The 23681-nt window shown below is 37.9% G+C and overlaps 1 protein-coding gene across 2 annotated transcripts in view; it reads right to left on the bottom strand.

Moving 5' to 3' along the window:
* Scg3 (secretogranin III) overlaps positions 1-23681 on the bottom strand; it is a 40234-nt gene that overhangs the window by 3646 nt on the left and 12907 nt on the right. For both annotated transcript variants that reach the window (XM_027925975.3, XM_027925977.3), the window contains 4 exons: positions 20575-20691; positions 15719-15802; positions 12728-12865; positions 928-1008 (listed from right to left, as the gene is read on the bottom strand). In XM_027925975.3, the coding sequence (XP_027781776.1) occupies positions 928-1008; positions 12728-12865; positions 15719-15802; positions 20575-20691 (420 nt within the window). The remainder of the gene's footprint in view (positions 1-927; positions 1009-12727; positions 12866-15718; positions 15803-20574; positions 20692-23681) is intronic.

The following is a 23681-nucleotide window of genomic DNA, read 5'->3' as shown; positions in this document are numbered from 1 at the left end:
TTCTGCTCCAGATCCTGGCCTCCTTATCTTTTTCCTGCCTTCTGGGGTCTTATTTTTTCAATTGCAACCACACTGCTACCAGATGGATTTCTTTTTTTAACCCAATTTGGCGCCCCTGGCTAAAGCTATCCTCCTTCGCAGAGTGTACAAGCATCTTCCCAGCCTGGCTGCTGCTCCTCCCGACAGACACCCAGTGTCCTGGGGGAAAAAATGGCTCTGATCCCCAAAACAGATCCTTCTGTTTCACTCCTTTATGTCTTGGCCCCTGGGTTCCTTCTCACTCCATTTCTCCTCATTCAGTGGATTCTTCCTTACCTTTGCATCACGGCCTTTCCTGCTGTCCTTTCTCCCAGCTGGCTCTATCATGGTGGGATGACCCACCCCACTGTCTCACCCCTTTGGTGCTCCAACATCCATCTACCACAGTCCTGACTGGGTTCACCATAGCCACACTGACACCGTGAGCTCCTTGTTGTATGAGGGCTTGAGGGCTGCATCTGATCATCCTTTGAATCTCTAGCACACAGAACAGGGTGTGTTTTGTTTTATGTAAGTGAGGGGCTGCTTTAGTGACTGCATGAAGCACCCAGTATGTGCTCAGAAAAGAAAGCAAACTGTGTGTGAGGGGGGAGGTGAAACAAGACTGGCAAAATATTCATCCTTATTGAAGATAGGTGATGGACATGTGGGGATACATTATATTATCACTCTTCTTTCACTTGACATTTTTCAAAATCAAATGTAAAAAAGAAGAAGATGCCTTGAATAATAAGATAAGTGAGGTTCTGTTCCTCTTGTCATCTCAAAGGCAGCTGCTGTCTTTTTGGACTGATTCTTTACACTAATTTGATTACAGGAATAATTATGTAACAAGAGCCGTTGGCAAATGGGTGAAGTTTGCAATGTACAACCACACTGAATTCCTACCTTCTTTATTTCCTTTTTTGTCGTGTTTCTTCAACCATTCAATATTTTTTCTAATGGCTTCCAAATAGGCTTCTGTTTTCCCTGCAAAAGATAAAAGAATCATATCAAATAGTCATAAACCATCACTGTTTCTTTTTTTTTAAAAGAACATACTAATGTTCAAAACCATAAATATTGGACTTATGGAGCAATTGAAAGGTGATGTCCCTAGCTAGGCAGTGTGTATGTTTGTATAGATGTGTGTGTCAAGCAGATCAAGTGGGACAAGAGTTTAGGAGACAGACCAAGTGGGTAAGCATTATGCCCACACACAAATAAGTACAGATTGATATCCAGGCAGAGAGGAGTTTTGATTTTGTTTTCTAGTTAGATGGGTCCCTACTATTGTTAGATTGGGTCCCTTCTGGTTAGGGACAGATTTTTCAAACTGAGGTCATTCTCAAGGAGTGAATAAGAGTGGCAAATGCTTGAAGACTCTATCACCTCAGTTAAAAGTTCAAATGTGTGGCTTTGTGTAAATCTCTACAAGTCTTCTGCCCAATCCTGGGCAGGAAGCTATAAAAATTCAAGAGAAAGAGGCTGGGTATGGTGGCACTCACCTGTAACCCCAGATATTTGGGAGGCTGAGGCAGGAAGATCACAAGTTCAGGGCTAGCCTCAGCTCCTAAGCAACTTAGTGAGACCTTGTCTCCAAATACAGAATAAAAAGGATTGGGGATGTGGCTCAGTGGTTAAGTGCCCTTGGGTTCAATGTCCAGCACCCCCCAAAATATATATATATATATATATATATATATATATATATATATACCCCCTTAGAAAAAAAGGATGACCAGGGATTCACTTTAAGATTCCAACGGTAGGTAGGCAGGGTTCGGTGGCATACGCCTTTAATCCCAGTGGCTTGGGAGGCTGAGGCAAGAGGATCATGAGTTCAAAGCCAGCTTCAGCAAAAGCAAGGTGCTAAGCAACTCCTTGAGACCCTGTCTCTAAAGAAAATACAAAATAGGGCTGGGGATGTGGCTCAATGGCCAAGTTCCCCTGAGTTCAATCCCTGGTACCCCCTCCCCAAAATATTCCAATGGTAGACTTTAGAACTGATTCTAATAAAACTCCCCTGGATATATATATTCCTAGTGGGCTTCCAGGCATCACTGAGCATCTACTCTATGATTCCTTTGCATTATCATCTGTAAGTGAATATTACCAACTTAGAGATGATGAATCTGAAACTCAGAGAGGCTCAGTAACTTGGCTAAGGCCAGGAAAAAACAAAGCAGGAATTTGGACTCTGATCTTAGTTTCTGATATCTCCTGCATTATCTGAAAGATAAGGCTTCATCTTCAGATATGGACACAAACTTAGCCTTGTTCTATACTGAAGAAATCAACCATTCCCTGAATTAGGTGGATCCCTAATGCTCAAAATTTATGCAGGAGACCAGGTAGTCTGCCTGCCTCCTGCCCCCTCACCCTTCCCTCTTTCTCCCCTGCCACCCTTCTCTCTCATCTAAAAGAAAAACAAGAAAACAAAACCAAACCAAACAAACAAACAAAAAAAACAAGTCATGGTGGCGCATGCTCGTCATCCCAGCTATTCAGGAGGTTGAAGCAGAAAAGTCTCAAGTTCAAGGCTAGCCGAGCAACTGAGAGAGACCTAAGCAGCTTAGCAAGACCCTGTCTCAAAATAAAAAATAAAGAGAGATGGGGATGTAGCTCGGCGGGAGTGTGCCCCTGGGTTCAATCCCCAGTACAAAAACAACAACAAAATCCAGGGCCTCTGCAGAAATAATGGCTGTCCAGGCATGGAGCAGTGATAACCCCATTCTGAGGTTGCTTTGACCCCTCGTGTCTTTAGTCTACTGCACAGACCTCTTGTTTGACTATCTGTACTGTGTGCTTAAGGGGCTGTGCTTTGTGCTCGAAAATTCATTCTCATTTACTCCTTACAACAACCTTTTGAGGAAATCCTCTTATCATCCCTATTTTACAGATGAAAAAACTGAGGCACAGAAAAATTAAAGAAATATATAAAGGTTCACATGGTTTGTAAGTAGTAAAGCCAGTTTTAAATTTGGGTATTTCTGACTAGAGTCTGTGAACAATAACATTATTATTTTAAAATTTGCCAGTGTTCCCATTTCCAACACTGCATTTACTTGAAGGACTTCCTGAGCATCTTTTTTCTCTGGTTGTAGGGACACTCTTGCCTTACCACTCAAGAGGAACTTCTATGCAAAAAGGGATAAATGGATTTTTTTTTAAAAGTGATCTACAATTTTCAGCCCCTACTTGTTGGGGGAAACAAATGGTTTCATTAGTTGGAAACAACATTAGATTCAGGACTTTGTTTTCAAGAATATCAGAGCATGTGAAGAACCATGTCCCCCAGGCTAATGTTCTAACACTCAGTACAATCGATGTAGAGATTGTCATTATTACTCATGACTGAGAAGATCCACTGGATTTGATAATAGTAACAGTGATTTCTACTACAAAATATTCAGTTAAATAGGGATTTTGAACAAGGAAAGAGATTTTAATGAACTCAATTCTATCTAAGATTAGGAGCCATCTCATCACAAAGTTATGGAAAGTTCATTTCTGTTTTACTAAGATTTCTATTTGGCCTGACCATACTCTGAGGGCTAATCTTGTTTGAAATTCCTGCCCATGCTCTAAACTCACCCATGCCTAGCTCTTCTTGACCAGGTAACAACCCTCCCTAAAACCTTAGCAGCCCCTCATAAATTCTGATGTTGGAATCTCAATGTATTCCCTACCTTGAGATGTTAAGCCATGCAGATCATTAACCTGCTATCTGCCTTTGTATTATGCTTGCCAGAACCCTGTTAGCTGTAAGTTCCAGCACACCCTCTTGTGCTATAAAACCTTTTTCCTGGAGAGCTGGGGTGTTATCCTCAGGCCCTCATTTTGGGTGAGGCAGCTGCTGGCCAACTGTCTTGTGTATACAATTTAAGCTTTACTTTGGCTTAAAATTGGAGTCTGTAGTCTTTTCTTTGCATCATGGTTCATGTAGTGTAGAATGCAAATTTATTAGTTGTAAAAAGTTTAAATCAAATTTAGTCTTCTACATAGGACTTGCTTTAATAAAGAGATAATGATAGCACATTAGGTAATTAGGGTTTCTGAAACTTTTGAGTTTGCCTGAAAATGATCTTGTTCTTTAAATAATTTTAAGCATTCTTCCCACAATCTAAAGTGCAATAACATATTATGATGTGGAAAGCTTACTTGAGAAAGGGAAAACCACAGCTTAGTCTCTTTTTAAATACTGCACTATAATTTTGAATTTAAGAAGGTAAAAAAATATTATGAGGTTCAAGCATAGTATGGCAGACAATCCCTGCCTGGTGCCTCCCTCTTTTCAGATATGTTAATAGAGCAGCCCTCAACTGATGGTAAGCTATATTGATGATATCAATATAGTGAATAAAATTTCCTGTATTTATAAACTGATTGGTACATCATTCCTAAGCTTCCTGTACTTCAGGCAGTCTCCCAGGGATCCTCAGTGTGATTAAGCCCCTGTGGCCCAGGTTGAGGCCTGCTCATTAACACACTACACCGTCTTCTTTTCCTTCCCTGTCTCATGTATCTTCCCTAGCTCCTGGTGGTGCCTCCTGGGAGCCCCTTCCAATTCAACTACACTACCTCAGGTTCTTCTCTCAGTATCTCTCTGTTTTGGGGGCACCCAACGTAAGACCCTTTGTTATAAAGGTCTCACTATTATTTTGTTAGGTGGCCTTTTGCTCAGGAACCAATTACCTATAAAATGGAGTTTGTTTTTTTTTTTAGTTGTAGTTGGACGCAATATTTTTATGTGGTGCTGAGGATCAAATCCAGGGCCTCTCATGTGCTAGGTGAGTGCTCTACCACTGAACCACAATCCCAACTCTGGTGTTGAGTTTTTAAAAAGAAGTATGAATGAATACAAGAAATTTTATTCACTATATTGAATCATCAACCCACAACAGAGAATGAGTTTACTAAAGCTTAAAGAAAGCTAGTGTGCAATCTATTAAGAAACTAATACCTTCTGAGTTATGACATAGGATTAGGACAATGTCTGTAATTTAAAATAGAACACCCTATTCCTCTCATTCTTTTTTTTTTTTTTTTTTTTTTTTTGCTTTATTTTCATCCATAGGACTTATCACCTTCTACCATTTCATATAATTTGTTTTCTTATTGTTGAGTGGGGCTCAGTGGGGCACATCTGTAATCCCAGCAACTTGAGAGGCTGAGGCAGAAGGATTGTGAGTTTGAGGCCAGCCTTAGCAAATCAGCAAGGCCCTAAGCAGCTTAGCAAGACTCTATCTCAAAATGAAAAGTTTAAAAAAGAAAGGGTTGGGGATGTAGTTTAGTGGTAAAGTGTCCCTGGGTTCACTCCCTAGTACAAAAAAATAAAAGTCTTTTGTCTAAGAAATATCTCAATTTCTGATGTACTTTATTCCTAGAACAAAACTTGATACATATCAGATTCTCAATAAATATTTATCAAATAAGTAGATAAAGGACATAGAAAACAAATTAGAAGATTGCTCAGTGATCATGGAATATAAATTAGGGAAACAATAATATTTTTTTAAATTGTCTTTTTGTAGTTGTAAATGGACTAAATGCCATTAATTTGGTTTGTTTTTTATTTTTATGGGGTGCTGTGGACGGAACCCAGTGCCTCACACATGCTAGGCAAGCGCTCTGTCACTGAGCTATAGCCACAGCCCACAATAATATTTTTTAAAAAGTATAAATAATATAGATCTCTTTTTCTGTCTCCTTTTTTCCTTTTCTTCCTCCTTCTCTGCCCCAGAGAAAATGAATTGTTTATTTGAAAGACTTGAAATCTAATGGATTTTTTCATCTAAATAAGTGTATCAGAAACAACTGAAACACAAACGTGCTAGACATCACAGAACTCTATGTAAAAAGTATTATTCCTATTTTGCTCATGAAGAAACTAAGTTCAGGAAAGTTAAGTAACATGCCCAAGGGGACACATCTCAGTAAACACTAGAGACTTGTTTTGAGCCAGACTGGATCTTGAGCCTCTAATGAGTGGAGCTAGGTCAAATTCACAGTTTGGACTAGGAGGATTTAGTTCCTGTTGTTTTCAAACTAGCCAAAAAGGCAGTGGTTCTCAAACTGCTGCATATTAAAATCACTTTTAAAATTCCTAACGTCCAGGTTATTCCTCATATCAATTAAATCAAACTAGCTAAAGGTAGGGAAAAAGCATCAGCATTTTTTGTAATCAGTCCTGAGGTAAGTCTAGTGTATGGCAAAGTTTGGAAGTCACCGCCACCTGTACTGGGATCTCCATATGTTTACTGGAACACTGGTAATAACAGCAATGAAATCAGGTGTTCCTCTGCTCGTGAAGAGAAACAGCTGTTTCCTATTTACATTTTCTTTTCTCAGAGTTGTAAAGCAAATTTTTTATTTTCACAGTGTGCACTGAAAGCCCATGAGAGTCCACTTTGGAAAGCCAGGCTAATTTTTTCCCCCCAATTTATTTCAGCTTCATTTGGAAAAAAATAGCTCATGACTGAGTTAATATGGAGCAAGCCTTAAAACATACGCTGAAGCAGATGGGATGAGGGCCAGAGTCAAGATGCAGCCCTGCTTTTCTGTCTGTCCTGGTTTTCAACACTGTAAGAGATATATCCCTTTTTATGCAGGAGTTTGTCCTGACTCTGATAGGCTGCCCTGACCACTTCCTAACCCTGGGGGCTAGTGGGGGTGGGGTGGGGTATAGAAATCAACAGGGTTTGCCTATTGAATGTAGTATGTACTAAAGATATTAGATCTTCTAAAAGAGTATTTTAAAAAATTAAGTTTGATATGATGTTTAAAATTATGGCAAGATTATATTATTATATTTATAATTACTATATATAGCAAAACAACTAATATTGGTAATTTTGATGCCACAAGGGCCACAAAGTCATTCAATTCAGGAACTTCTCCATAGTGATGACATTTTACATGCCCATAAGATGCAGTGAGGAATACTGAAGAGCACTGGACTGGGAGTGGGGACAAGGATTCAAGGCCAACGCTCCATCACTCTCTGGCTATGAGATCTTGAGCTAGTCACTTCATTTTCTGGGCACTGCTTTACTGATTTGTTAATTAAGGGTGGATTTGAAAAAGGCTATTCATGGTTTCTATATATGGGAAGAACTTTTCCTTTGCTGTCTTTGAGAGACCACTCTCAGGCCTGTGCTGAGCTCCCAGCCCCCCTGGTGCGTGAGGGGGAGAAGAGTAGACTGTCTTTGGACATTTGTAGCAGAATGCCTTGGGACTTGAATGGAGGCATGAATTGTCTCTAATGTTGCTTAAAACACAAGAGCATTCACATGAGTTAGTCAATTTATTATCAATTTATTAATTAAATAGGCTAACTTTTCTGGCTTAATGTAAAAAAGATGGGGATGATAGGATATTTAGGAGAAAGTTATCTTAGTGATCACCTTCTCCAACTAATTCTATTATCTAGCCATAAACTTAACAAATGATAGCCCTGCAATGAATTTAGGGGTGTTATAAAGCTTATTTCATCCCTTGGATGATTTTTTAAAAAGATTTTCAGTGACTCATACATGAGAAGTCAGTGAGTAAGCATCCAACTGGCGCAAAGAGCCACATTTAGATAATGGAATAAAGTTCTAAACTTCTTTAGTCTCCAGAGGGTAATTTACTTGAAAAATTAAGCAAATTCATAAATGTGGTTGGAATTAGAATACATTGTACTTTATTGGCATAGCTTTAAGTTTAGAAATAATTATTGAATCATTCAAATAATTGTAAGATTTAGAAATCAACATTAAAAAAAAATCTTTGCTGGGCACTATGGCCCAGTGGTTCAGGAGGCTGAAGTAGGAGGATTGCAAGTTTGAAGCCAGCCTCAGCAACTTAGGGAGATCCTGTCTCAAAATAAAAAATGAAAAAAAAAAGGGCTGGGGATGTGGCTCAGTGGTTGACCGCCCCTGGGTTCAATCCCTGGTAAAAAAACAAAAACAAAAACAAAAAACCCTAATGTGAGTCACAGTAGAAAGCAAGAATCTAGTCTAACTAACTAAAATTATATGCAAAGGTGAGTGTGTCATTTTTCATCATTGGTAATTAATTGTTTTTTAACATGAAACTTCAACTGAGATGCACGTAGACATGTTCTGTAGATTGAAGTGTGGCATAAATGTAAGGGGGTGTTGTTGTTATTCCTAGTTATATTGCTCATGGGACTCTGTCCAAGACTTGGCATGATTAATAAATATCGATTGCAGTTACATGGGCTAACATCTCACATCCCAAGTCCAAAACAAACTCCCTACAAATATTGTTGCCAGCGTGTTCTGCTAACAATTATTTTCTTAAGCGGTTTTAGCTGGGCCATTATCTCATCCTTTGTTCTATTCTGTAATGCCCTCCAACTTTCCTTCCTAAAGGGAGCCTCTTCTTCACATGTCTGGCTCATCAGTAAGTGGGATCTGTATGTGCTCACATGGCCTATGTTGTACTTTCCTACACATGGGGTAAGAACTATTCCTTGGTTGTTTCAAACTTTTTAAAGTCTTCAAAGATAGGCATTGGGTTTTTGTTTTGTTTTTTGTTTATTTTGGTATTTGGAATTGAACCCACAGGTGCCTTACCACTGAGCCATATCTTCAGCCCTTTTTATTTTATTTTTTTATTTGGAGATAGGGTCTTGCTAAGTTTCTGAGGCTAGCCTTGAACTTGTGATCCTCTTGTCGCAGCCTCACAAGTCACTGGGATTACAGGCATATGCCATTGTGCCTGGTGCATTAGTTCTTATGGTCCCTCTCTAGCTGCTTCCTGTACACAGTGCCAGGCATGCAGATGGAATAAGTGCTTATTTATTGCAGATAAATGTCTCAGGAAACCTAGACAACGTTGTCTTCACCCTATGCATGCTTTTATTTTTCTGCCTAGAGATAATGGGTGTTGTCTCTCTGGGTTTTGTGACAGAGAAGTAAAATAGCCCTTGGAAAAAAGCACAAATAATCAACTGTAAGTACAAGATTAAAAAAAACAACTTAGTATGTCCTTTGGGGGATTAATTATATTTCCCCAAAAAATGTTGAGCATAAGCTGAGCATAAGCTCAGTTTTGTGTTTTCTAAACTGTATTGGAGTAATGGGGTCAAGGTAGTATAAATAAATCCTAATTCCTAATATTGGGGTGGAAGGCTAATTTTAACCTTAAGTATCTATATTCTTCCTAATATTTCAGGAGAGCCATTACAAAGAATAACCCTAGATGATAGAGCTTACCCTCCTTGCTCCCCATTTCTCTCTAATGGAAATCATAACAAAAATGGGAAATATTTCCTTACTATTAATTTCTAAAAACACTGATATGGTTTGGTCTTGAATGTCCCCCAAAGGTCTATGTGATAAACACTTGTTTCCCAGGGTGCCACTATTGGGAGATTATAGAAATTTACAGAGGTGGGACCTAGTAGGAGTTGTCTAGATCACTGGGGACATGTGCTGAGGGGACTGTGGGACCCCAGCCCCTTCCTCATTCTCTTTTGCTTCCTAGCCATAAGGCATGCAGCTTTGCTCGATTATGTGTTCCAAACCAGATGCGCTGCCTCACCATAGGTGTAGTCATGGGGCCAACAGATAATGGACTATGAACCAAAATAAATCCTCTCTCTTTATAAGTTGATTAACTTAGGTATTTTGTACAAGAAAGCTAACTAACATGGCCTATATACTGTATGGGCAATAGTGGGCTACCAAGAATCATCTCTGGTATATTCCCTTTTTATATGTTTTCTTAAAAAAAAAAGCAAAGAGATCTGTCAGCATCTATTCCTAGGAATCTTTGCATAGTAATATAAGGTATTGTCTTAAGCACTGAACATGTCGCCTCAGCAAGATGAAGGACCTAACCTATGTTCTGCTGTGTTCTAGTGAAATACAATCATTGTGCATGGCTTGCTCTCAGAGGGGGTGACTGAGGCCTGCTGACTATCCGCTGGGGGAGAGCCGTCATGCTGTATGCTGGTTCTCTCTCAGGCAATGAGCCACCCTTTTCCTGGTTAGCTATCTTTCAAGAGTTCACCACTTATCCTCTGCCTCACATCCATTAGTATAAAAACCTAAACTGGAGCAGGGGAAAAAACACCAGAAAATAGCAAGTATTGGTAAGGATGTGGAGAAATTGGAACCCCTGCGCATGCTGGTGAGAATTTAAAATGGTATGGCAATTATGGTAAACAGTATGATGATTTCTCAAAAGATTAAAAGCAGAATTGCCATATGATCCAACAATTCCACTTCTGGATATATATCCCAAAGAATTGATAGCAGGGACTCAAGGAAATATTGGTATACCAATGTTCATAGCAGCATTGTTCAAAAGGTAAAAACAACCCAAAGGTCCATAGACAAATGAATGGATAAATAAAATACAGCATATACATCCAATACATCGGAGTATTATTCAGTCTTAAAAAGAAAGGAAGTTCTGATATGCTACAACATGAATGAATTTTGATGATATTATGCTAATTTTAATAAGCCAGTCACAGAAAGGATGTATACTGTGTGATTCCACTTATGTGCGGTACTAGAGTAATCAAATTTATACAGAAAGAAAGTAGAATCATGGTTGTGAGGAGCTGGGGGAGGAGAAATGAGTGGTAAAAAGTGTTCTGGAGATGATTAGTGTTCATGGTAGCACAATAATGTAAATATACTTACTGTCATTGTGCTGTAGATTTAAAAGTAGTTAAGGTAGTAAATTTTGTATATATTTCACCACAATTTATAAAACGCTGTCACTTATCCAGAGTGGACGTACAGGGTCCTCAAATATGGCACAGCTATTACCAGTTCTACTTTCCCTTGCCCATGACAAACATTATGAATTAATCATCCCCAAAGTCTTTCTAACTGAGCCCATGCAAACTCATATCCTTTCTCCACACAGTCTACTACCAAACAGTTGGAGTGGATATGTCACCTGTCAATGTAAAAGAAAATTATGACGGTTCATGAAATCCATGTTAGATTACAGTAATATAAAGCTTCATGAGCTAGGAAAACTACATGAACTTGTACATTAAGAAGAAAAAATTTTTCAGCCTGTCTCTAAAAAGGCCCCAATAGCTGAAATAGAAGCAGCAGCAGCAGCAACTTTGGCCACTATCACAACATATTCATTCATTTTTTTTTTTTAATGGTGCTAGGGATTGAACTCAGGGCCTTGGGATGTGAGGCAAGCACTCGACCGACCTGTGCTATATTCCCACCCCTATCACAACATATTTGAAGCCATAAAACCCAGGTTCAAGTCTCTAACTATATTTTTATACAAGAAGGAACTAGAACTCCTTGAACAGGAATTGGTTTCAAGTCTTGTGAAAGGAAAGTGTGAAGTGGACCCATAATACCCTGTTGTCAGAAAGCAGAGAGAATATGCTAAGCAGACAAAGGAGAAATGAAGGGAAATCCCACTGCCCAAGTTAACCTATCTCCACATCATCATCATTTTCATCAACCGCAACAACTTACAGGAATGGAAAATGCAATATAAAGTGTTAATGAATGAGGTAGTTATTAAAAAAAAGGGAATTAGTTTGTACATTTTTGCTATTATTGAATTACAAGGTATTAAATACATAGCTAGTTTCTTTTTCTACATCATATTTAGGCATTGTTAAGTATGGGTCTATTATCAAGTGTGAATGTGAACGTGTGTCAATTTGTGTAAGCAGGAGAGAGACTGGGTGGGGAACTTACAAGTGGACCAAGTAATCCCTCCAAAATTAAGAGCTATATCATGAGCATGACCAGTCCTTGTAGTCTCACAACATATCACAGCAAGGAATAAGCAAAGTTCACTCATTCATTGACAATTAGGGTTATACAAAATAACCAGTGAAAAAAGAGCCCAATGATGTGGTTTCAGATGATAAATTATCTAGGTGCCAAGCTCCTGGCCTCAAGAGAGAGCACTAACCTAGCTATGTTAGCTCCCAGGGAAAAAAAACTTTACATGAACCTACTAATGAGAAATTGGTAAGACATAAGTAGGGTTCCAGTTATACCAAAGAGTTCACTGTATCATAATGACCAAAAGATAAGGTTGGTTTCGAACCACATGTTCACAGCTTCTGGTAAAGACACAAGATTTCAGAAAAAGATTATCTGAGATACAAGGATGTAAATTTTCTATGAAGCAACAACATAACTTTGTAACACAGGGGATCCAGCTGGGCATGGTGGTGCATGCCTGTAATCTCAACAACTTGGGAGGCTAAGGCAGGAGGATTGCAAGTTCGAGGCCAGTCTTAGCAATTGAGTGAGACCTTCAATAACTTAGTGAAACCCTGTCTCAAAACAAAAATGGCTGGGGATGTAGCTTAGTGGTAAAGTATCCCGGGTTCAATCTTAGTAATAAAAAATGTGGGTTTTGGAGGCAATTGGACCATTGAACTATACAACCAGATCCATATTCTTTTCTGACCTGAAATCAAATCAGGTGACTGACAACTTAGAACCTATATACTCAATGAATCTTTTTCTTTGGGTACCTGGAAAAGCTTCTGAAATCCTGGGAAGAAGTAAATTTTATATTGCACAGACATATTTAAGCTAATTTAAGAAAATTCGATGTGCTGGATTTGTGGTTTTTACCAGGTCCCTAAAGGTGTTTGTTGTGTTGCAATCACTTGTTAAATAATTAAGGAAATTTGCTTCCCAATTTCATTGCCGACCTAGAGCTGTCAATTCTGTACCTTTTGGTTCATCTGTCTTTCCTCCTGGGTTGGAGCTGTCATCTTTTGTGGAATCTTTCAAGGTACCATATTCCTTTTCCATCTTAGCGGCTTCCTCCTTGGTACTGTCTGTTTCTTCATGGCTCTTCTCTGATGGCACTGTAATCAGATTGGGCATTGTTGTTACAGCATGATTTCCTATGCGTGCATTAATTCCTAATGCAAAAAAAAACTTTATTGAAAAGGTACAATTTGAGGTTAGATTATTTTTTTTTGAGCTGAAAAGGATCTTGGTAATTATCTAGTTCAACCCTCTACCTCGCTTCACAGAAGAAATTGAGGACCAGAGAAGGAAGAGATATTCCTAAGATCACCCAATGAGTTAACAAAAAGCTTGGCCCCCCCTTCCAGCTGTCCAGATTCTAGTTTAGCATTCTTTCCCTTATGCTGCAATGTCACTAAAGGATAGATTATTATTATTTTATTTTCTAGAGATGGGATCTCGCTCTGTTGCCTAAGCTGGCCTTGAACTCCTAGGTTCAAGCAATCCTCCTGTTTCAACCTCTAAGTAGCTGGGATTTGTGTGCCACTAAGCTCAGCCCAGTTATTTGTCCTTTTTTTTCCCCCCAGTGCTGGAATGGAATCCAGGGCCTTATGCGTGCTAGGTAGATGCTGTATCACTGAGCCACACTCTCAGCCTTATTTGATTAAAGTAAACTTTAATCAGTGTTGATGATCAAGTGCGGTATGCCAAGTCCCAAAGTGAATTTGTTGGTCTTGATTCCAAGTGAGAATAACTATAGTTATCCAATCTCAAGGATTTGGGGATAAAGCAGAACTCTTTTTTTAGCCTTTCTTCATGCTCCATTATCCCTGGCTATTCTAATGTAAAGAAAAGATTTGGAATCTTGCTGTCAAAATGGAGAAACATTTGCTCACTTCTCACTATATTAAGTAGCTGTGTACCTTCTAGCAATCCTGTATTGAACTGAAACTTATAACCTGTAGGTAACCACTGGAAAACAATTGTCACTAACATTTGCAATCAAAACTACTCTAAGATTTCATCTCACACCAGTCAGAATAGCAGTTATCAAGAATACAGACAACAAAAAATGTTGGCGAGGATGTGGGAAAACAGGCGTACTCATACATTGCTGGTGGGATTGCAAATTGGTGCAACCAATCTGGAAAGCAGTATGGAGATTCCTTAGAAAACTAGGAATGGAACCACCATTTGACCCAGCTATCCCACTCCTCAATCTATACCCAAAGGACTTAAAAACAGCATACTTCAGTGACACAGCCACATCAATATTCACAGCAGCTCAATTCACAATAGCTAAATTGTGGAAGCAACCTAGATAAAGAAAACTGGTATATTTACACAATGGAATATTACTCAGCACTAAAAGAATAAAATCATGGCATTTGCAGGTATATGGATAGAGTTGGAGAATATTATGCAAAGTGGAATAAGCCAATCCCAAAAAACCAAAGGCTGAATGTTTTCTCTGATAAGTAGATGTTAATCTATAATGGGGATAGGGGTGGAGCATGGGAGGAATGGAGAAACTTTGGATATGACAAAGGGGAGGGAGGGGTAAGAGAGGGAGTATGGGGATATGAAAGACAGTGGAATGAGATGGACATCATTCCCCTAAGTACATGTATGAAGACATGAATGGTTTAAGTCAACTTTGTGTACAACCAGAGACATGAAAAATTGTGCTCTATTTGTGTACTATGAATTGAAATGTAAAACAAATTAGAATAAATAAGTTAATTAATTTTTAAACAGCTAGCAGGAAACTCAAGCTGTCTAACAAACTTATTTTAACCCAATATTTTTATTATAGAAAAGAAGAAATTGGTTATTGTATTGTGTGAAATATTCCCTTGTGCACTGCATTATATAAAAATGTATATATTTTTTTCATATTTGTGGTATAATTTTGTTCCTTGCTTTGGTCTCTAAGAAAGTTTATTAAAAATTGCTTGACATGGGGCCCTGGGTTCAAATCCCAAAACAAAACAAAACAACTGCTTGAGGGCTGGGGATGTAGCTCTGTGGTAGACTACTTGTATGGCAAGCATGAGGCCCCAGATTCAATCCCCAGCACTGCTACAAACAAAACAACAACCAAAAGTCCTCCTTTCAAAATTAAAAAAAATTCATCTTAAGGGGCCATACATTATACTATCACGAATATGTACGTTGGGCTGGGGATGTGGCTCAAGCGGTAGCGCGCTCGCCTGGCATGCGCACGACCCAGGTTCGATCCTCAGCACCACATACAAAACAAAGATGTTGTGTCTGCCGAAAGCAACAACAAAAAATATTAAAAATTCTCTCTCTTTAAAAAAAAAAGAATATGTATGTCATTTCTGCTATTGGGGCAATATTAAAGTATAATAATTTGCAATTGTCAGTCCTTTCTCATTTTGCTCCATCCATCCCCCTTGAAAGGAGTCTTCTTTGCACAGCTCAGCTCCATGGTGTCTGTTTCCTGGGCTGACGAGGGTTGTGGGTGGAGGATATAGAACTAAGTAACTGAGAAGGAAGGAAGTTGTACTACATAGAGGCCCAGACCTTCCCAGAAAAGAGAGAAGATCTGGGAGAGAAGGACAGTGTGTGTGTGGGGCGGGGGGTAGATGACCAGGGACAGTATTCTGGAGAAGTGGTGATCTGGGAAGAAAAAAAAGATACCTAAAAGAGACTTTTAGAAAGGATTGCTCAGTTTTGTGATGTAACCATCTTTCCTTCTTCACCAGCCACCTCAGAGAATCTTTGGTAAAGACCTACATTACTTTTCAGTGCTTTTTGAGATCAGATTTTTGTGCCATGATGCGCCACGAAATACCCAAGGTTATATTTACTTAATTCTATGGTTATATTTAAGATTTTAAAACTTTTTGAAATCTGTAATTCTGTGCTGATATGTACTAAATTATTTATCATGCAAAAGGATTATTCTTCTAAAAGCTAAAAAATAGTTAAGTATATCCTACCTGGAAAAAGCTTGCTTTTATTGTCAGTAGCATTTTTTTCTAGCTTGTTCTTGGTCTGAAGAGCAATTGTTTCATCCAAATTTTCTGGAGAAAGGAGGAGAAGAAATATAATTTCCTGAGTGAAGATATCAAAGTTTTACTAAAAATGTTTAAATCTCACCAGAAATATCACACTAACAATTCCAAAATATTAATGTTGCTAGCAAGGTGATTTGACCTTATTTTTTTCCAAGAATCATAGATTCTCAGGATGTAAGGCATTTCATTTGAGATTCTCAAGTTCCTCCTTCTACTCAATTAATTGCAGAAGTTTCTTCTGCATCTCTGTGGCTACTACTAGAGTACTTCTAGGGTTGACACCAAAAGTAGACACCTGTGGTTTTGACCTACATAATGCCTTGTGGTACTGTACCTAGATTTTCCCTTGGGAAACCCAGTGTTCTCTCAATCTCAGAAATATTGTCTACAGTGGTGACTGGGTAACCCAAACCTGATAACCAGGGTCTTCATAACCCTGATCGATAGTGACTGATTCGATGAACACTTGACTCAGTCTAGGTCCATGAGACTCAATGCTAGGACCACTGAGAGAAGGTGGCTCTCTTTCCACAGGGATTGCTATGTGATGAAGATGTTAAGATTAGATTAGGGATGTCCCAGGCATCTATTTCCCACAAGGAGCAGCCTGTCTGCAATGAATCAACTACTCATGGACTTCACAAACTCAAAGTCAAACTACCCTTCTACCAACCCCCAAACCCTGGTTAACTTTTCAGTTACCTGAGGCCATAAATTACCTTTCTGCTTTAGCCAAACAGTTAAATTCCTGTCATTCAGGATTTTCACTAGGGCCTTGTATAAGGAGGCAGCTAGCTTTACTGTTAGGTAGTCTTTTGCTTTGTTTTGCTTTTATGATACTAGGACTTTTATGATTCTGCTTTTTATGATGAAGTGCCCAGGGGCACTTTACCACTGAGCTACATACCCAGATTTTTATTTTTTATTTTTAGTTAAGGTCTTACTAAGTTGTTGAGGCTGGCCTCAAACTTGTGATCCTTTGGCCTCGGCCTTCTGAGTAGCTGAGATATGGTTGTACACCACCATACCCAAATTGTCAATTTTCCTATTCATACTAAGCTGAAATCTGTATCCTTGTTCAAAATTAGTAAGTTCTACCTGGAAAAGCTGTTGCTGCTATTGATGCATAACATATTGCTACTCTCAGTCTTTTTATATAAATATAAAATTTGAATTTTTAGAAACTTTAACTGTGCTGTCAACTTTGGAAAAAGTATCCCAATTTACTGTGTTAAGTTGGCATTGTACAGAAATTAACAACTATATTGGTCTAGAAACATTAAACTTTTTTTTACATTTGTATCGGGGTAACACACTGTATTAAATATGTAAGGTATTATCTATGTGGATTTGATTTCAGAAACTAATATTCTCTAAATATAAAAAAAATTTAGTAAGTTCTAATTTTGCTCTTTGAAGTAACATCACATAAGTGTTATTAGACATGAGGTGTCTAGGCTGACATCCACCAGGTAGACAATGAGTTAGAATCCACATCCTAGGCACTTCAATATTCAACCAGTCACTATCCCACTTGCTCTTTTAGGATAATTTTCTTTTTTTTTTTTTTGCCATTTGCAAAGAAGCATTTATTTGTAATTAGTCAGTAAAAATTCCATTAGTATTTGGTATAATTTCTCTTCAAATAAACTCCTCCCACCCCACTCCTATTTAGAGTAGAAAAGTAGTCTATTTTGTTTGTAATGCACTGTTTTCTTCTTTTAGAAATAGCAACCATAGCTGACAAGCTTTGTAATCACCATACACTGAGGGACCAGAACGGAATGCTAAATCCCTGCTTGTCACTGGCTCACAGGTCAGGAGAAAAGGCTGGTTGATTCTCTCTTGTACCCATATTGCCCTCACTCAGGGACCTGGAGATGGAGTCCCATGGTATCTGCCAAAAATCAGTATGCTAACACAGAACAATACCTGAAAATACAGCTTATATTCTGACTATAAGAGTTAAATATATTTTGGAGCAAATTAAGAAAACAGGGGTTTTTGTTTGTTTCTTTCTTTTTTAAAGACAGTGTTTTACTATGTTGTCCAGGCTGGCCTTGAACTTCTGGGCTCAAGCCTTCAGAGTAGCTGGGACTATAGATATATGCCACTGCACCAGCTACAGAAAATCATTTCTAAAAGTCACACTTATTATGCCCAGAGATGTTTTGGTATATTTCCTTTCAATTTTACGTATGTGTGTGTGTATCCATATATACAAATGTGTGTGTGAACTTTCTAATATATAAGTATAAGTTCCAAAGCAGAGAAAGAAGAAGGGAAAATTAATGAGAACAAAGGCACTGAGGAACGAAACTGACATGGCATTTTAACATAAAGCATAACATAGCATACATACAACACTTAATAGTATTAACTATATATCCTTTTTTTATTTATTTATTTTTTTTGGTACCAGGGATTGAACCACTGAGCCATATCCCCAGCCCTTTTTAATATTTTATTTAGAGACAGGGTCTTGCTGAGTTTCTTAGGGCCTCACTAAATTGCTGAGGCTGGCTTTGAACTTGCGATCCTCCTGCCTCAGCCTCCCAAGCCGCTGGGATTACAGGCTTGCACCACCACACCAGGCTATATATCCATTTTTAACTCCAAAATTAGGATATTTTTATCATGAACATTTTCCCTTGTCACCAAACATAATAAATATAATTATTTTGAAAACACAAGTATTTAAAATAAAAGCTTAATAGTCTAAGATAAAAATAAGTAAATTATTTATTTTAGATATTTTCTTCTTGTGGAACATCTAGTCTTTCTCCTATAAACCAATGTCACCCAACAGAACTTTCTGCAATGATGGAAGTATTCATTTCTGTGCCATTCAACACATTAGCTACTAGCTACATATGATAACCGAGCACTTGAAATGTGCCTAATGTAACTAAGAAACTAGATTTTAAATTTTTATTTAAATGGCAACTTGTGGTTGGTGGCCACCATATTGTAGTAAGAAACAGTAGGAACACCTGTCTTGCACATAAGCCTTTGCAGCATCCATGATGAATTTGTTCTACTTTTTTAAAGTTGTAGATGAACATAATATCTTCATTTTATTTATTTATTTTTATATGTTACCAAGGATCAAACCCAGTGCCTGACATATGCTAGGCAAGCACTCTACCACTGAGCTACAACCCCAGCACCCCTGATGAATTTCTATAGGACAAATATGTGGAATTCCTGTGTCTGTATCTTATGTATTGATATAAGATAGTTGTGGGTCTGAAAATATCTGTTTTATTGGTAAAGGACTAGGGTAGGCCACAAAGCACTGTGTGTAATCTGAACTCATTTTTTGTTAAATTAAGATAAACAAAGAAATTACATAGGTGTATATACACACAGAGAGAAAAACATCTAAAAGTATATAAACCAAAATGTTACCAGGATGTTGACATTGTTAGAAATTTTCATTTCCTTTTAAATTTCTTTTTGTGTTGAATGACTTTTCAAAATAAATATGCTCATTTATAATTTAAAAAATCAGTAAAACTATTCTCATATAGAAAAAGTGGAGTTCATGCAGGATAATTCTGAGTTTCCCTATGAGATTTTCTCTTCTATTTATTTATCCTTCTCCACTCAGAGTAAGGAGCCATGAGGTCTTCCAGCCCAAACTACATTGGGGATGAAAGGTATTTGTTGACTAATAATACCAAGTAGGAAAACAAAAGTCCTTTTTAAAAACAAATAAAAATTGAGTACTTGCAATGTACAACTGAGAATGTCTAGTGCAACTGAGAAGGCTGATTTTAAATTATGTTTAATTTTAATTAATTACAAAAACAACCTGTATGTAACATCAAAGTTTTTCTGTTTATCTATAAATTCAAGGAATCACGTGTTGGTAACTTTTTTATAAGAATCAGATCTTTTAGGCTTTGTAGGCCATACAGTCTGTAGTAGCTACTCAGCTCTGCTGTTGCAGCAGGAAAGCAGCCATGAAACAAATGAATGGCTATGTTCCAATAAAACTTTATTCATGAACGTGGAAATACGAATCTTATCCAGTTTTCATATATGAGGAAATGCTATTCTTCTTGATGTTTTTTCCAACCATGTATACATGTGAAAGTCCTTAGCTTGTGTGGTATACAAAAATAGATGTTGGGCTGGATTTGGTCCATGAATGATATTAGAGTGTGTGTGTGTGTGTATATAGACTTTTTTTTTTTTTTTTGATACAGGGTCTTGCTAAATTGCCAAGGCTGGCCTTAATCCTGTGATCCTCCTGCCACAAATCTGCCACAGCACCCAGCTCACCCCAGTCCTTCATTTTATAGATGCAGGAAGTGAGGCCCAGCACAGCACAGTGCCTTCCTCAGCTTGACAGAGATAGACCCAGGAGTCAGGACTCCTCTTGACACCAAGGCCAGTGCTCCTTCCTCCTCACCATACAGTCTTCAAAAAGGAAAATCAAGACTTGTTAGTCCCAGCCTTCCAAACACAATTAAAAAAAAACTAATGAGTTAAATTGTAATATGATTGCCACCATGGAGATTGTTAGAAAATGTGAATAGGATTAAATATGATAAATGTGAAATATCTGTACTCAATTTAGATCTATAAGGAGTTGAAAACTCTGGTTAATTCTATTTGTAGGCGTCATCAAACTGGGCACTTCTGGTTATCAAGTGATTTGGGCTGTTTGGCATAAATAATCAAATTATTGAGGGAATTGTCATAAAATTCCAAATTTACTTTGAATAATAAAAATACCATAGTAAAAACAAACTAGATAGGATTCTCACCAAGGTAGGAAACACCTTCTTCCGGAGAAATTGTGCCATACTTGACCATCATCTTCACAAAGTCAATCAATGTCTTCATGATAGTAATTAGTGTTTCTTTCTCTTTTGCTTCTTTTTCTATGTAAAAAGACAAAAATAACTCAAAGGAAACAGTAGAGAATAGCTTGATTTTTCAATTTCAATTTATTTTATTTTATTTTTAAAATTTTGGTACTGGGGATTGAACTTAGAGATGCTTAGCTACTGAGCCACATCCCTAGGCTTTCTTCAATATTTAATTTTTAAAATTTTTATCTTTTGTACCAGGGATTGAACCCAGGAGCACTTAACCACTGAGCCTCATCCCCAGTCCTATTTTTTTTTTTTTTTTTTGTATTTTTTATTTAGAGACAGGTCGCACCGAGTTGCTTAGCACTTTGCATTTTTGCTGAGGTTGACTTTGAACTCACAATTCTCCTGCCTCAAACTTCTGAGCCGCTGGATTTACAGGTGCACTCTACTGCACCCAGATTCAATGTTTAATTTTGAGGCAGGGTCTCACCAAGTCCTTAGGGCTTCAATAAATTGCTGAAGTTGGTCTCAATCTTGCAACCCTGCATTAGCCTCCTGAGTTACTATGGGGCATTCACCACCACACAGCTCAGTGTCAATTTATGAAGCAGAGCATCTTATTTATTTATTTTTCTGGTACCAGGGATTGAACTCAGGGGCCTTCAACCACTGAGCCACATCCCCAGCCCTATTTTGCATTTTATTTAGAGACAGGGTCTCACTGAGTTGCTTAGCACTTCACACATGCTTAGGCTGGCTTTGAACTCACAATTCTCCTGTGGCCTCCTGAGCCACTGGGATTACAGGGGTATGACTCTGCACCCAGCTGAAGTATATAGCACCTTATTAAAATATTTCTCTCTACATTTATAGCTAAAACCATACATATTTAACTTATGAAATTTTAGGGCTTGATTGGAATTCAGGGCAATGTACAGCTATACCAAACTTTTTTAGAAATGGGCAATAATAACTTTTCCATGAAGCTTTAATTTAATCTAAAATACTGCACTAATAAGTATTAAAGAGGCAGTTTTCAACCTGAGATGACATGAACCCAAATGGAAGAGCAGAGGATTGATTAAGTAAGTGGTAAGTTTTCTAAGATAAGAATGATTTGTGTTCATTAATTAGGCTTAATTTTCTTAAAAGCACTTTTTTAAAAAATTGTAAGTTGGGTTTTCTAACAGTAGCTTACATTGCTTTTAAACTTTTTTTTTCATTTGAAATAACAAATACAGATAGTAAAAATATTCCAATGATCCACCAGTAAATAAAAGTGAAAAGTAGCAATCTCTTTCTCACCCCTGCCACGGGTAACCACTGTTAGCAATTTCTTGGGAACCTATGGTATTTGACATTCTGTTCTGCATCTTAATGGAACAAGATGGCCATTGATACCATGAGTAGCTCAGTAAATGTATTAATTCTAAAATCAGAAAAAATATTTTTTCCATTTTTTTAAAATATTTATTTCTTTTTAATTTTCGGCGGACACAACATCTTTGTTTGTATGTGGTGCTGAGGATCAAACCCGGGCCACACGCATGCCAGGCGAGCGCGCTACCGCTTGAGCCACATCCCCAGCCCTATTTTTTCCACTTTTGAAGTTAAAAAAAACAAAACAAAACAATATCTAGAAATGAGTCCATTTTTTTTTCTCTCATTTTAGCTGCCATGAAAAATTTTCTCCAAATACTCCTAGCCTCTTGCCATTTTTTCCCATCCTCCCATCAGATGCAATTGTTAGGTAATAGCCATTAGTCTAATTTTCTCAACGATGGGGATTTGGACCCTCTTCTTTCCACTCACTCGGAACAGTGGAACCAAGGACCTGAGAGACATGCCTGCTCTGCAGATTCAAACCACCTCTGGGACTGTCTGTTCCCACAGTGAGACTGAGGAACTACTGAGTGAGCAAGCTCATTGCTGGCTCTCACACTAAGCCACATTTGCATACCAGTGTTATATATTCCAAATTTGTATTTTAAAATTGACAGAACTGTATGTGTTTATCATGTGCAACATGATGCCTTGAAGCACACAGACACCTTATGATTAAATCCAGCTAAGATATGCATTAACTCACATAGTGATCATCTTTGTAACAGGAACATCATCTTTGTAACAGTAGTTGTAACTAACAACTACTCTCCTAGCATTCTTTAATACTGAGGCAGTTGGAGATGGGAATAAGGAGATGTTGGTCAAAGGATACAAAACTATAACCCAGGGTTTATCAGTAACAGAAATGACATTTTGGTTTTCTATCTGTTTTTTATTTCTCAATTGGTTCAGGACCTTGGGTGAGGAAGACAGGTACTAGCAAAGACCTCAGTATAAGTATTTAAATTAAGATTATAGAAAAATAAAGGCAATAAGGAATCAGATAAACTAAAAGATAAAAACAAATAAGGAACATTCCATGAAATGGAATTATTTAAATACCAAAAAACTCGTAGGTAGGGAAGGAAGAAATGTGATAGAAAAAGTAGGGGAGAGATCCTGGGAAAGAACTGGTAAATAATTCCAGCAATCACATGGTTTGTTCCAGGTCACCTCTGTACATCTGGTATCATGCCAATGCTCTACACTGATAAGAAGTGACTCACCAGGATGACAGAGGTTCTCAGTTGGGCATCTGCCAACCAGTGGGGCAAGATGGCTTGGAACGGACACTCAAGACATACAAGCCCTACAGACACTGGCAGAGGGGCCAGTACCATCTGGCCAATGTCTGGAACTGAAGGACAAAGGATGTTCTCCAGGAATGAAAGCTCACTTTGAGGTCATTTCTTCAGAGAAATAGATTACAATGAGAGAAATCTTTATACAAATGTTCAATGGGGGCCTGCATTTTTGAAGAGGGCAAAGAAAAGCCATTAAGGCACTGCACGGCATTTGTCTTAACAATAACAACAGAAATGTTGGACATTATTATTCTCTTTACAAATTAACCAAAACAAAACAACAACAACAAAAAAAGCATGGACCAAAAATCTTCCAGTTAACTCAGTGCACATATGAGAGAGGAGATGAGGACACATAAGGACTTT

This window comes from Marmota flaviventris, chromosome 2 (genome assembly GCF_047511675.1).
Source record: "Marmota flaviventris isolate mMarFla1 chromosome 2, mMarFla1.hap1, whole genome shotgun sequence".
Classification (NCBI taxonomy): Eukaryota; Metazoa; Chordata; class Mammalia; order Rodentia; family Sciuridae; genus Marmota; species Marmota flaviventris.
Note: the sequence above shows the minus strand (reverse complement) of the source record. Positions and strands in the feature narration are given on the sequence as shown.